This window comes from Struthio camelus, chromosome 8, assembly GCF_040807025.1.
Source record: "Struthio camelus isolate bStrCam1 chromosome 8, bStrCam1.hap1, whole genome shotgun sequence".
NCBI lineage: Eukaryota > Metazoa > Chordata > Aves > Struthioniformes > Struthionidae > Struthio > Struthio camelus.
Genome location: NC_090949.1, coordinates 13,139,056 through 13,155,215, shown reverse-complemented (window position 1 = coordinate 13,155,215; position 16,160 = coordinate 13,139,056). Strand labels below are relative to the sequence as shown.

At 37.9% G+C, this 16,160-nt stretch overlaps 1 protein-coding gene across 4 annotated transcripts in view; it reads right to left on the bottom strand.

The window, feature by feature from the left end:
* The window catches only part of CAMSAP2 (calmodulin regulated spectrin associated protein family member 2), a 95,209-nt gene that overhangs the window by 68,234 nt on the left and 10,815 nt on the right, over positions 1 to 16,160 (bottom strand). For all 4 annotated transcript variants that reach the window (XM_068952138.1, XM_068952139.1, XM_068952140.1 and 1 more), the window contains exon 2: positions 13,155 to 13,414. In XM_068952138.1, coding sequence (XP_068808239.1) covers positions 13,155 to 13,414 — 260 coding nt within the window. The remainder of the gene's footprint in view (positions 1 to 13,154; positions 13,415 to 16,160) is intronic.

The following is a 16,160-nucleotide window of genomic DNA, read 5'->3' as shown; positions in this document are numbered from 1 at the left end:
CCTATTAAGCTAAAAATAAGAGAGCGGATAATCTCATTCTTTGCAGGTACCTACCTATTCGATGCATTTTCTCTGATCCTTTTGCTAGTCCGGCTACAATTTGAACCTGGCAGATCTCATGGACCATACCTCACTACTTCTGTTCCCATAAGGGGTTCAGCAACACACAAGTCATGAAGCTCCCCTGACACAATGACAGAACGACTTGCATTAACTTACAGTCTTTCAAAGTGCAGTCACACTGTATTTTTTACCTCATATACACAAATATGTCCTTACAGGGAACTTGTAAACACCACTACACAGGCTTCTTTGTTTTGTTTTAAAAGAGGGCTAGGGAAGGGGGTACAGAGAAAGGAAGAATAAAAATTGTGAAATGCATTTTCTTTTCCCCAACATTTTCCTCTTTTCATTGTTTCCTTTTTATCTATTAGGATGTAACACCAAGTAGTCCTGTATTTCACTCCTGAACCTTTTATTTTGCATTAAAGGTGCTAACACAACACAACTCTTACAAACGAGCTGAGCTCCTTACATAAGCTGGCTGCCTTCACAAACCACCATCACAGAAACATATCACACAGGTTTACAGAATTATTTTGATGCAATAGAATAAGCAGCTTTACAAATATTTAATCGCCCTCACAGCATGCCATTAAGAAGAGAACCAAGCACAGGATATTCTCCATCAAAGCATGTGCACTAGTATATGGTTTGCCAATATATTCAGGTTGAAACTAATCTTAATACGATGGAAAAATGAACAGGGGGAAAAAAGTTCAGTAAGGAGAAGGACATCAGTCCATCTCCTTACATCAGTAAGGAGAAGGACAAGGTAACAGAAAAAAGGCTTTATAAACCTTTTGCATCAAAGCAGGGTGGAGAACACCTGACTAAATAGCCGACGGGTAGAAAGGATCTGGGTTAGAGCATATAACAACCTGAACATAAGGAAACAACGTCATGCTGTCACAAAAGAGGCAGCTGATGTACAGGGACGTGCGAACTACCGTAGTCTGCAAAGTGCACCAGTATGTGCTGTGCTCTCCTTGCCTTAACCAGGTCCCAGGTAGAGTCCTAGGTCCAGTTCGAGCATGACGTACCAAGAAAGACTTGGACCAAATGGAGAACAGTCAGAATGAAGTAGGCTTTGGGAAATGTGAGAAAAAGGTGATTAGCAAAAAACAAAACAAAACAAAACAAAAAGCCTCAGCTGCTTCTCTGAAGGAGGGCATGACAGAGAAGATGTTACCTGCCCTCACACACAAAGCTGCTACAAAAAGGAAGGGAATAAATTGTTCTCTGTGGTCATAGTAGATGCAGCATGAAACAAGGCACTGATGCTGCAGCAGAAAAAGTTTAAGATATTAGGAAAAGTGAATAATAAGGATAGTGAAATCATCACAGCAGCCTGCCAGCGGGGAGGCTGTGGAGCAATCCTCGTTTACCCTGGTTCCACAGAGAGCCACACACCTACCGGGAATGCCATGTGCAGCTCGAGACAGAGGCACGGACTAAAGAACAGCTTGGCCTGCCTTCCTACTCTGATCTGTATCATACCTAACTCATCTCTACTCCCCGCTAGCTCATCTTTTCCTGGCAATTATTCCCCCAAAAAGGGGCGTTTCTGGTGGTAAGGTTCTTACGACTGGCGATATTGCAAAACAGCTTTGTGGAAGACCAAAACAAAGCCCCTTAAAACAAACACGCAAACAAAAAAATTAAGAACTTAATTTATAAATCATAGTTCAGCAGGACAGTGTCAGTAAAAGGTAAGGTGTAATTTTTGTAATTAAATCTCTGAACAAATAGTGTTGCTAATACAGATTATGTTTTTCTAGCTGTTTTTGACAGCACCTTATCAGTTTCTAGGGCAGTAGGTTTGTTGCCAAATAACACTTGACAAATTACTTCAAAATACATTAGTACTCTCTAATAAAATGGAGACTTCCTTTTTATATTTAAGAAATAAGTTCACTTATGTAATGAGGTTTCACACTGCATATTATACAGTTTATAATTGTGTCATAAAAATTCAGTATTCTGAACCTAAAACTAATCCATCAATCATTACTTGCTTTCCTGATGTCTTTAAAATTATTTACTCTGCTTTTTTTTTGTGTGTAATTTTTCATCCTTTAAAGCTATCATTTTTCACCTGCCACTTCTTTATCAAGCCAAACAGATTAAAAAAAATTTCCAATACATACTTCACAACATACACTGTTATGTCAATTCATGAATATCGACCTCTAGGTGTTCTCAATTGTGGTGTTCCAAACACATCCAACACACAGCTTATAAAGAGCTCTTGCCGCTTCGACTTTTCAGAGATGCTGTCAGTCCTGGCAGACCGTTTTGAATCTCCAGCTACTGACAGATGCTTATATAAACTGTGATAAAGACAGCTTTTGCCAATCTCTCAAAAGTGATTAAATTGCAGCATCTCAAAGCAGACTCTGCTACTTTATCCAACGGCCTTATATTTATGGCTTGGGAAGGCAAAGGACACTGAAATGTCATTGCTGAGGTATGCTTTTAAATAGATTTATCAATCTCAATTTTGAGAAAGCTGCTAAGCTTAAAAATACAGCTATATTTACTGAAATAATTAACATATAATAAGCCACAGAGAATACTTAATCTTTGAATCTCTTCAAACAAATTGTGGGTATCTTTCAAGCAAACCCGCATCACGATTTATTTTGATCACTGAAAATAAAAGCTCAGAGCTTAAGAACATTACTGTGAAACACAGATTTTCTGCTTAGTAGAATAGCAGTTCTCTCTATAAATGCATCATTACATTAAGGTCCTAGTTTTGTTTTCCCAAGAATAAAAATATCAAAAGTTTTTAGTGAACAGCAACAGCAAAGTTTGGCAACAGTAACAGCAAAAGCTGCTGTACCTCCATGACAGCAGTAATCCTACCTGCTGTATTTCTCAGTGAGTTTTAGACTTAAAGTGCAAGTTTACTTCTAGGGCTACAGACAGACAGGGCTACTGAAGTGATGGCAGATTTTTTTCATCATACTTCTGTGGCCAGTCTTCAGTTTAATCCACTTTTCAAAATTTCCTAGATTCCTCATCATGGAAATATGAGCTCCCGATGGTAAAATGGAGTTGTGCATCTTGTTCCAGTTATTCTCAGTTTATACCAGGATCAGAAAGGAGCATTTTTTAAAATAAAATTTTCATGAAGAAAATGTAGAACAAAGTCTCTTTTTCGGATAAGAAAATGGATAGAGGAAAGCTGAAAATTTTGCATGCTTATAGTAGGCAGTCAGTTCAATAAGGAGCACTGTTACAGTCAATTCATAACTTACTTAAATCTACTAAGTTATTAGACAACGTTTTAATATAACTCTTGATTTGCTGTATTTATACAAAAACAATTCTACTGGATTTTACTTTGGGATAACTGATTATTTTTAGAGAAGAAGATCTGCCAGCAATTTGCAGGCATGTTTCTACTGCCAGGTAGTAAAATTTCAGATCCTGCACTAAAACCTGCTAGTTCACAGTGCATGCAAAGTGCATGGCTACATTTTATTAAGTGCCAACCAAGGAAAGAGACTAGACATACTATAAACGGCTTACAATATTTTTTTCATTTAACTTGAGGGGAAAAAAACCCCACTACGGTAATTTTGTTAAATTCCACACAGTTCGTAAGAACGAGAGACGTTAATGTTATGATAGATTTGCTGTGACGACAGAGAGCGTGCTCTCTGCTGATAAGCGAGGGCAGACTGCCAGGTTCACGCGTGCAGGCAAACAACGCGCAGATCAACAGCGTGCTTCTGCGCAAGCGATGCGGAGGCTGCTCCAGCACAGCCAGCACGAGTTGTATTCCTTCCGCACTCGGCGTGGCTTTGTCCCCTTGTTGCTGTGTGTACGTACTACACAGCACTGGTAGTGAAGCTCTCCTTATGTTTACATGACAGCCCCATACCTCCTGCTAAACGTGGCTCACTATTTTCCATAATAGGAAGAAAGCGCTGCTCTTTAACGGAGTAACTGCCTACTACAAACACGCAAGATTTTCAGCTCTCCCCTAGCCCTCAGGACGGCATTAAGAAGGATTTCTCTCAGCATAGTTAATTTAAACTAATTGATGAAGAAAGATCTTCTAGGTAGTCTGCAACACAAGCCATAGATTCTGCTTTTAGAAACAGCCTAGTCACTATAATATATTTAACCCAGCAGAGGTAAGCTTCATTCCTAAACTTTTATTAAAATAAACTTTTAACCTATCTGAAGAGACACAGAGGAAGTTCCTAGCAGCAAACGAACAGCCAAAAGCTGAACTGCACGACTGAACAGTGTTGTTAAAACAGGTAGAAAGTGTTCTTCACCAACTGCGTTTGCCAAAGTGTTTTTGTTTTTTAAAGGTAAAGAAAAATATTTTCTGGTCTGTTTAGAAAACATTTGCTAACTGGAATTCTGCACAGGCTTCTTGAACTCTTACCATCCTCCTTTCCTTGCGTGTCCTTCCTTTCAGCTCTTTTCCCATGCTGGGGTGCAGGTTTGTTTGTTTGTTCTTACCCCCTTCCCCCCTCCCCCCTTTTTTTTGCAAGAAAACAAAGAAGTGAACAACACGCCAGCCAAAAAATAACGTACTGATTTTCTCATGAAAGCCAGAAGACTTTACTTTGCTTGGGGTATACTTTCCCTTTACTCTCCATCAGCACTCTGACAACAGCAGTTTAGTTTATTTAGTGATGTGCTGCAATATTCTCTCTTCACCCTAGCAGAAGATAAAATATGGTGGACATAGTTTCTCATTAAAATAAGAACGCTGAAATTTACTGCTATTTCTGAACATGCCTACTTATATTCCCCTGGCAAAGGCAAACGTAAGGGCAGTTCTGTAAACATCGAGGGTTATGGAGGTTCTGCGAACGTGTTCCCATGTGAGCACAAGTAGCATATTCCATTCAATAGCTCTGCACAGCTGAAATGAACACTACAAGAGTGGTTAAAAAGAACAGATTTTGTTATTTCACTCTCAAGGACTTTTACAGGTACAAATTTAAGTTGCCAGATATATTGCTGGAACCTTGAACAGGACCAAAACCCTATATAGATTTTTGTACTGAAATTAAAGATACAAAAGAAAAAAAAAAAAATTCTTCCCCAAACTGAAAACTAAACCTTTCAGTTTTTTTTTTTTTTTTGGATGGGAGAAGGGAGTTGGAAACATGAGGACAAAGCTGGATTTTTTCTTTAGCATTAGAGTTGCTGGAAAGGACCAGCAAAGAATTTGTACTAGTTACTTTTTACAGCTCTAACTTCAGCGTCAGTAGCTCTGCTATCTTCTGCATTAGTTGCTGCTCTTGGTCTACAAGCAAGCAGACAACTTTCCATGAAAACCCTAAGAGTGCTGCAGAAGGCCTTATGGTTATATTTAAGCCTTCCTTGAATTTCTGATATCCACATCTGCATCCTGTTTTGGAGCTAACTCCTACCTTTACTTCCCTGAAATCTGTTTAACAGGGATTGTAAAAATTGATGCTGTAAGTGTCTATTTTTTTCCCCGCAAGAGAGCTTTCTAATAAGCAACAGTACTGCGATTTTTCTTTTCAGCTGTTGGTAGGCCAAGATATGCAGGAATGAAAGTAAGCTTAGAACAATTCCATTATGTAATTTGATTTCAGTTTTTCTTTCTTTCAGCTACAGCTCAGAGAAACACAGAAGTGACTCAATTTGACTGCAGCCCATGCTAGTCAGCATTCACAGTGCAAAAGAATGACATTAATAGCAAATAATCAGTCATATAATTCAGTTTCCAAAAAAAAAAAAAAAAAAAAAGAAAAAGAAAAAAGAGAGAACAGGCCTAGAATAAATAAGCTCTTCAGTCCCACAAAACAACAGAAATAACGAGAGTCATTGTGGGGTTTGTTTTATCACCTATATTTATTTTGTCACGTTGTACATGCTGCAGAATCCATCCCAGGTCACTGCTATTTACATGAAGCAGAAAAAGGCAATGCATCCTCTATATATAAGACAAACACATGGAAAAACAAGCAGCCATGTCAGATGGTAACAAAACTCCCAGGCTATGAGTCAACATAAGATGCTTGAAAGAAAGGTAACAGGAGACTAGGTTATCAGTTAAGATAGTAAGGGCAGAATAAACTATGAAGCGCGTAGCAGTAACCAAGACCAAAGCAGCAACACGCACCTTTTGCTGGAGGGATCTTGGCATCCACGTTGCCTTTGGCTTGATTTACTAACTGAAGGGAGATGGTGCATCAGACACCACAAGACCAGCAAGAATAATGCATTACTTATCACTGTTTTCAAGTAAGTGAAAACTTCACAAGGAACACAGGCGCAAACAGACAAATCTAAAACTCTGAGCGTCTAGAGCAGAAATTAAGGGGAGAGGAAAAAAAAAAAAAAAAGGAGCAAAGTAGGCATACCTAAGGACTACATTATCCCACCCTAAAACCACAGCTACCTATTTTTGTGTGTGGCACAGTAGACACAGAGTCAAAAAAAAAAACCCAAAAACAAAAACACTCCACTAAACTCAAGTTCTGTTTCACGTCTACATTTGCTAATTGTTTTAATCCCTCCTGAAATATACTTCTCTGGAAGATGCTTATATATCCCAAGTCAGTTAATAGTAGATTCTGGTATTTTAACTAACAAATTATGGTATCTATGGGCTCAAGTTGAGTAACTGCAAATTCTTTTTATGTGCCCTCATCTTAACAAGTAATTCACAACAGCGATGGAATGGAAACTTGTTACATCATGCCTAAAACCAGAAAACAAATTCTTCGGGGCAGAAGCTACGTCTTATTTCTTTGTTCTATGAAGTGTTTGGTACACTTTTTATTGCCTTAAAGAGTTAAAGGAATTCTACAGCATGAAACTGCATGTAGCTGCAAGCTAACTGGGTGAGCTGCTGGAGTCCTTCATCAAGGATAAATATTCCTCTGATGAGATGGACTGTCACTTCAAATGAATGCACTCTGTGAAAAGAGACCAAAAATCTGGATCGCTGAATAAGTTAACTGCTTGCTGTCTGCTATCTCAAAGGACCAGATGCAGATTCTAGCTACGGCTACAAAACTGGAATTACCAACTCCCCTCCCTTCCACACGTTTCCCTGGCTATGACTAACTTAGCAGTAAGGACAGCACAACAGAAAAGCAAAACTGATGCTGAAGTCCCAGCGTAGCTTCTGCTCCCTTCTCAGGGGATTCACTGCAGAGCAGCTCTACGCTGGTCCTGTAAAACAAGTTCCCTTTGGCAGCTGGGCCACAGTAGGTGCGATCCTAGGGTGCACCTTCCAGTCTAGCTTCCTCTGAAAGAAATGACGTTTGCACTCTCCAAGATCACTCCAGTGCAAATCAGAAGAGCAGAGAGTGGGGAAAAATATGGAGATTTGCCTCAAAAGTGCATTCTTGATTGCAACTAAAAAGCTAACCTAGACTAACCTAATTACACCTCAGTTATAGCCCTGATTTACAGATTGCTGCAGAGAACTATTGCCAGACTTTGTCACAGAAGACATCTTCAAGGAAGAAGTACCTTGCAACTAAATGGATAAACTATTTGGATGATAGTACACTACTCTGTATTCTTTATGTTATTTATTTTTAATATAGATAAATGGTTACTATCAAGCATGGGAAATTAGGAGGCAACAATTTCTAATCCCACTACTATTATGAATTTATTGCTAGGGTTTTGCTGGAGCCACTCAGTCCCTTTGTGCCTTGGCTGACAATTTTGGAAGCGTGTGGCGCATTTAAGTGTTTCTTGATTAATGAGAGAACTTTTCAAAAATAATTATACAAGGGTGAAAGTAAGATCACCACTCAGCTAGTTGATGTTTTTCTGGAAGAGTATTTTCCCCACTATACTTTTTGACTGTATTATAGTTAGTACAGATTTTGTATTTTCCCATACTGAGATGATTATACAAAGAAATATTTGATAGTATAGCATATATTCCTGGAGACTGTATTTGTACACAGGGTATTCACTAACCTTTTTCTAGTCACTAAATTTGGAGTACTAAATATCTAAAATGCTATTTGATTTTTGTTGCAAACATTTAGACTCCCTTACAAAACAGTGATGGATTTTTTTTAAACCAGATGAAATGCTTTCTATTACTTTTTTAAAATGTTGACTTCTACAAGAATAAGGGCAGAGGAAAAGATTTTTGGTGCAAGCCTGGTAATAGCCTATAACATTAACATGTATGTACACGCTCTTTCCACCACCCCCTAACGCATATTTTATTTTTAAACAGGTATTTAAGAATTTCACACTATTACTTCAAGCTTGAAATTCATTCGGTCTTGGCTCTACCACACTGGGGAGAGAGACTGGGCAGTACAGAAGTCCAGAGCTTAGGTAATTAAGCAACCTCAGCTTCCCTGCAGAGCATCAGGCAGCAGGGAAGCAAGAGATGCTGATTGTTTATTCCTTTTCCCCCCAAATGGCAGATGTACATTACAAGGACTTGTGGGAGGGCAGGCATTTCTTAATTCTTCAAATGTATTTATTCTTCTCTGCACTTGAGACAAATTGACGGAGATCACCAGTGTGTTGATACAAAATGGCCGGCCTGATTAAATATCAGCATTCTTGTAAAAGGATTGGGCTTTTCCAAAAAACAACAAAAAAAAACCAAAAACACCACTCACATTCTATTTCACTGATATTGAATTACTGACATAATGCAGAAAATTGTCTCATCAAAATCTCCCTTAGTTTATCCTATAAGAATAGATATGTATTTTTAAACCTAAAGAGACCAAATCTGTACACATGAAGAACGTGAAAAGAAAATCCAAGTTGCCTGCCTCTTAAGCAGATACTTAAAAGTATCTGACTTTTGAATAATTAAGTCAGTTTTGCTGATAAAATAAAGCTTTCTTAACAGGTGAAATTTAAAAAGAGATAAATCAATATGGAAATACAAAAGTTAATCTTGACTTGAATACTGATCTACACATGTTGTATGTAAAAGCACTAAAACAAAATCTATTTTGCATAGTTAACCAAACTGAAATACTAAGCCTTTTCCAATTTCTATAACCCATCAAAATCTCACATATGATTTCCATACGGAAATGCCTGCCTATGACAGACTTTTATTTTCTTTTTTGATACAACTGGAATGTGCCTACTGAAATAAGTTTAAGTTTCTGGAGCAAAAATACTCTGGTTCTTGATTCAGCACTGTTTCAAATACAAGCTCTGGACAACTTCTGCACTATTCAAATCTCTAGCATAGCAGAGCTTAGAGCATATGAATTTCAACCTGGAGAGTAACAGTGTGATCTCAGGCTCTTCTGCTCCCCTACCAAGATAACAGAACAGGTAGATTCTATCAAATAGAAAGATTAAACAAAAACAAACATATAAATTAAATTTTACCAGCTTATAATATAAGCTGGTACGCTTATATATCTCTATTATAATAAATAGAGAAAAGAAATAGAAGTATCATTGAAGAGCTATGTAGTGTTATCGAAAGATGCAATCTTCCTGGATCAGACAGTTTCAATTACAAGTTTTTAATCAGAAAAAGCCTAAGGAATAATCTACCTTTGTGTTTAACTAAGAAAACAAATATAAAACATGTGAACAAACTAAGCACTATAAATATTAAAACAAAATAGACTCCATATGGACTTCCCTAACCCCAACACAGAGAAGGTCTTAACAAAAGCTTCTGCTACTGTTTTTTGTGCATTAGTTTCATAAGCACATCTTTTGTAATTTCATTCCACTGGAGGAAACTAATCACATGCATACAGATTAAAAAAATAAAAATAAAAAAATTGCAGCTTCTCAAATTAGACCCTAGCACTTGCTGAAAGTCTGCCATGACCCACAAGGAGACTAGCATATGTTCTGACCCAAATGCATAAAGAATGCAACATACGCATTCATTTCACAGACTCCTCACAATCTTTATTAGATAAGGTGCTTCCTAGAGAAAAGCTGAATTAATGCTATCGAAGATACAAAGGCGGCCAACTTTGACAAGCCTGGATTAGTAAGCATTCCAGTCACAGAGGCGAAGTAAGCCATCGCTTCATCACCACACCTCTCACTTTGCAACACGCGCACTGCAAAGAAACCCAAGTCTGCTGACCACAGCTACAGCCACTACAAATAAAGCACAAGTTAAGCCATGCTGTACTCAAATATCTTTTCATATTTGCATACTGTAACTCACTAATATCCCTTTTCTACTATAGAAATACAGTACACCTGAGCAAATAATAAATGCCCCTTATAACACACACCACCGTCTTTCCCTTCTCGGTGAGGATGACAGGCTGACGTAGAGAAAGATTACCATACTATTTTCCATTAAACTACTCAAAATTAGATTGAACATGGGTGTAATGCAATCTCGTCTACCAGAGGAATGGATGAGTTAGTTATATATGCAAACTTCCTGTTCTACATAATTGAAAAAGAAAAATCACTTGCTGCTTTAAAACACAATGTATCTTTCTTTGCAAGATTTAGAGAAACTATGACATATGGAACACAGGGAAAATGTACTGGAAGATTTCAAGGGGATAATTTTAAAATTCCTTCAATACTGTAACAGCCAGATTTGAAATTCTCTGCCAACTTTGCTAATTACATAGCAAAGGAAAAGACTGAGGCTTCACAATTAAGATACGCTAGAGCTGCTAGGAACTGGCATATGGACAGTACTGCGACAAGACAAACAAAAACCCTTGGGCTCAGAATACTAGTACTAACACCACAGCTGTTTTTTGGTGGCAATAGTTTTAGATGTGGCTGCCCTTCTGCCCCAGCCAGCTGTGTTTCCCCTCTGGCACTCCCTCCCCCACCGCAGCAGCACAGCTGGGGCACGGCAGCTCCTCTGCTGCTGGCACCGTGGTGGGGACAAAGGACCTGGGCAGAGTTCCTGTCTGGGGCTGTCAGCTTTCCAAAAATGATGCTGAAGAGCTATTTGCTGGGCTACACCTAACCTACACAGGGAAGGAAGACACAAAAACTCACCCAGCACTGGGGAACACAAAATTGCTACTGAAGAGCATTTTGAGGAATGCCAATGACTGAATTAAAGATAAGCAAACCGAAGCAGGGAACACCAACACCTTTCTCAACTGCCAACCCCCAAAAGGGCTGCCTTTTACAGCTACTCTAGGAAGAGCTAAAGGGAAAAAAATCCAAAAATTCAAAAAACCCACAGATGCGTAAGTCCAAGTCAGGAACCCTGTCCTCCTTCAGAGACTAGAACGGAGTTGTTTAAGTTCTACAAAAGCACAAACAGCCAGGAAGTTTAACCTCTTCGAAGCTTTGTCTTTTATAAATGCCGTAAATGCTTAATTCTGGGACACTCTGGATTGTTGTAATGCCAAGCAAGTTTTGTGCCACTTCACAACATCTTCTGCCTGATATCCACACCTTCTTTCACTGAAACGCCACTTTGTTTTTGCAAAAACAATCTCCCCCCAACAAATAACCACCACACCCCCAAACACAAAAGAACAAAAAACCCAAAAAACAACAAAAAAGGAAAGCACGATCAAAAGAGTCTGGCAAAAACTCAAGTGTATTCACTGATCACAGCTTTACTCAGAAAACAACGTCCTGACTAATTTTATTGCTATTGTTAAACGTTAGTATCTTCAAATAGTAAGCATTCGACAAACAGGATAGAGTTATCAATTAAAAAATAAAGTTGCTGTGAAGAGTTTAGTCCTAATATCATACTAACTTACTACTGCTACTTCTAGAAAGGAAAATGACTTAGCAGTGGAAACAAATAGGCCTAATACTTCTTGGCAATACTGTATGGGCAAAAATCATTAATAACTAATTAGTAGCTTTATTTCACACCTGTAAAGGCTCTCTGACTTACCAGTCTATACTAATTGATCAAGTAAGAGAGATTATCTCTACTTACATTCTGCCAAGTACTTTTTAGTCATCTTACACTTTAGTGAACACAAATTTCTAATGAGTTAAAGATAAAAATATAATTATATTAATCTTCACACATCTCCATTCGAGCAGCAGTTACAGGTCATTGACCATAAAAAGTATCAAAGGACTTCAAAAGGCAGCAGTCAGTCAACTCCAGAGGGCAGATTCAAACAAGAAATATCCTAGGAAATTGACGGCAAAGTACTAGAGTCAGCTAATAGAGCACAGAAAATTTACAGAAGTGCTTTACTAGGCCTTTAGTTCCCTGTGCTCAAGCCACTGTAATCTGAAGGGACCAGACTATGCGAAAAATACCTCTATACAGAGAGTGATACAGGAGTTCCATTGAAATCACAGTAAAAATTGCCACTGATTTCAAATGAACAATCTTGAAAAAGCTTTGTGCGAGAATGGAAGTCGGCTGCTCAAGCCTTTGTAGTATCATATTTTTTATGATCGTTTCATATTCAGTACACTTCTTTTACTGTTTAAAATAATGTAAATATATTTAAATCTTATTTCATTTCATATATAACCCAGAGGAAGGGATTGGCTAAAAGTAGCAATGCTCTTACAAATTTCTCAGCTTCAGTCAATGAAAAAAAATCCCAACTTAAGAGCTTAGCAAAGGAATCGTTCATCCCTTGAACCGATGTTTTAATTAGCAGTTGTATCAAGCAAAGACTTGTTATTAAAAGTCTCCATAAAAAAAAAAAAAAATATATATATATATATATATACACACACCATTGTTTCATTTTACACAAATTTAACTTTTTGACTTAAATTTAACTGGTGACTACCAAATGTTATTAGGTTGGTATATGTCATTAATAGCTTGTTCTTTTTAGCTTTTAACCAAAGATCTCCAGAAGGAGAAAGAAAACTATTTTCAAACAGAGAAAAATCCACCTGCAATCACTGCTGTAAAATTGGAATCAAAATGATCATATGGTTACTGTTAAATTCAAAACATAACATTTGAAGTAGAACACTAGTACAAAGGTAATACACCTGCATTAACAGCTCTGAAGAGATGGAAAAACAATAAGCCTCCCAGTAATGAACCAGATTTAACTCTTGATAAAATACTTCAAAATAATGATGCATGTTAAAAAAGAAACAGATCTGCAGTTGTTGGGATTACACAGAAGAACAGAAGAAACATACTAAACATGGAAACTTTAAGCACTCACCATCTGAATGGGTTTTTTGTGAAGATCTCGTTCAGTCACCAACTTTTCTTGGTCAGTGACATAAAGGCCTTTTTGTGCCAGAGCTTGTATAACAGCATCATGACCCAGAAGTGGTTTTGCAGCATCACTCTTGAGAATAAGGCTCCCAGCACGACAGTAGAGTTCTGCCGACAGCAGCAAGTTAACAACAGGTGGTTTAATGTGCTCCTGGTCATACTGGTCTGTGTAAAATGGTTCTCGCAGTTCTTCTGGAACGTTTTCTACAAAGATCAAAAGATACAAAGCATTAGCCAATATCAGAAAGGATAACCGTATTATTCACTTTTAATGTGTATGGATTCAAAATTACGTTAAAATCTCTTAAGGGGAAAGCCAAAGTCTTTACTCACTCACCCTGCTGCAAAAGCACTGAGAAAATTACATACAAAGGCCAAGTTAAATAGAATTAAGCTATAAATAGAAACTGGAGAAAAATTCAGAAAGCGTTCTACACTGCAAAAGCCACACCAGAAGGCCAACCTGTGGCTTTACGCTATCATTAATTTAAAATTTCCTGGCTTCTCCAAACACATGTCCAAACATTCTCATTTTCTTTAGCATAATATTTTATAGGTCAGATGCATCAAAGCAAAACAATGTCCATTTAAACACAAAACCTGTCCTTATTACCATAATAAAATGGAAATAGAACAGCATATTTTAAGCACAGAATAATTCCTGGGACAAAAAGGGAAACCACCACGGATCATCCTTTAAATTTCAGAGAGGCAAGAGAAGTTTCCTTACTGAACTACCTGTGCCAAAGGTCACACATCACAGAATCAGCACACTTCAGTAGTTATGCACGCTCACATGCGTGTCTTAATAGAATTAAAAGAATGGGAGAAAAAAAAAAAAAAAGAGAAAAAATATTATCAATATCCTTCTGATAAAACGCTGAAGAGTTATTGGCCTATTTGGGTTACTGATTTTCTTTTAAGTGGTGGAGTGGTGGGCTTTTTTCCTTTTTAAGCAAACAGGCCTAGCACCAATAGAAAGCTATGCAGGATTCTGTCAAGTTATGCTGACATTTTAACCCTAATTGGAACTCCAGGAAGCTTTTGACAAGCTATGACAGCTTTTCCACATGCTCACGCAACAGAACATAGACAAAATATACTATCTACCACAAATATAATAGTTACAATTAATTTGGTATTAAGCAAAATGAAATCAAATCACTAGTGAAGCAGAAAATAACTTAGGCACGGTTTCAGAATTCACATTTCTGAACGTGAGCACTGCAAGATGCTGCATTTTCCCGGTAAGAACTTCACTCTCCATTGTTACAAAAATTAACAAAGCCAATGGCACTTATGGGAGCAGGAGCATGTCATTCTTTCCCTGAGCCAATAGGAAAAGCCTATTGAACTCCTAGAAGGAAGAGGGGGGGGAAAAGGGGAGAGGGAGGAAAAAAAGGAAAGAGGAAAACAGTGAGGCAACTCTAGGTCCCCATCCAGCTCCTACCCCCTACCCCTACAGACAGGATCTGAGGTGGAGGGTGGAGTAAACAGCGCAATATGGCTGGAGGCACAAGAGAGAAAACCAGAACCAGCCATCACAAGATAATGACAGATCATCTTCTTCCTCATACATATTGTATTACAGCTCATGTGCTTCCATTAAGAGCTTTGGAAGAACAGCTAGCCTTCTCCTAGTCGTGAAGGGAGAAGATGTGTTACAGCATGCAAAAAGAAAAAAATATTAACAAACATATACCTTCTTAAGCATTACCCTTCTCATTAGTAATTAAGGATAAGATATGGCTTTTTATTTGCCAATTCAGAATATCAAGGAGGGAGCAGAGGTATAATTCCTGATTTGGTTAAAACAGAGCTAAAATTTGGCTAGGAAGTGGACATTTCTATTTTAGAACGCAGATCAAAATACAGTCAGCAAAACTAACACAGTCAGGCCTTTGAAATACAAGTCTAATGCCTAACAACGCTACTTCTTCACAAGCTAATACAACTGTTTTGAAAAAACTGCAATGACAGTCAGTGATACTCTTAGGGCAGGAAGAATTTTCACAGCTTGGAGATGTTAAACTAGGAAGAGGAGTTCAGAGCTATTATGACAGTTCCAAATGGTTAAATGAAAGATAGTTTCAATATGAAACACATTTGGAATAACTACTTTATGCAATGCAATCTTCTCTTACCACTTCCCAGCTACTTCAAACACTTATTGATTCTATATATCACACTAGCATTCAGTACCGTAAAAAGCAGTTATAATTAAGCAACTCAATAAACAATTCCATGCATTATTTCCATCTATTGCCAGTCTCGATCCTATCTGTCCCTTCTTTCTTTTCCCTGTTTGTCAGCACGTTTCTATTTAAATGTTGCGTTTATTATTTCTGAGGTCCCTCATGACCTAGCTCCACTTCAATATCAGCTCGATGCTCATCATGATTCCATCCTCTATATATTCAGCTGCCGATTTTTAAAGCGTCTTCATGCTAGAGGGCATTACCTGCTGCAAGTGTTTTCAATCTCACAATGTACAGGCAGCAGATTTTGCCTGACCACGTAGAAGACAACACCAACAAAGGGAACCCCACACCTTTTTGAATCACATGGGAAGTTAGATGGGGGGGGGGAGGGGGAAGGAAATAGAAGGAGGAGATGAAGCCATTCGTTTTTTAACTTTTTCTTTACAAGAAATTATAACTCATTTAATTGTCTTGAGGCAGGAGCAGGTAGCTACAGACAAACATAAATCACAGCCTCTGTGCTTTAGATCCACTGAAGACAATGACAGATTTTAAATTTAAAAGCTTAAGCCAGAAGAGAAATCCAAAGATAGAAAATAAACTTGTCTCCTGTTAAAGAGGCACTTCTGTTCAATATCACAAAACATACCATAAAATAGCAAGGTAAGATGCATTAGGTGCATTTAGCATGAAAGAACGACACTCACTAACAGCTTTTAACAATAAATGCCAACACACACACACAAACA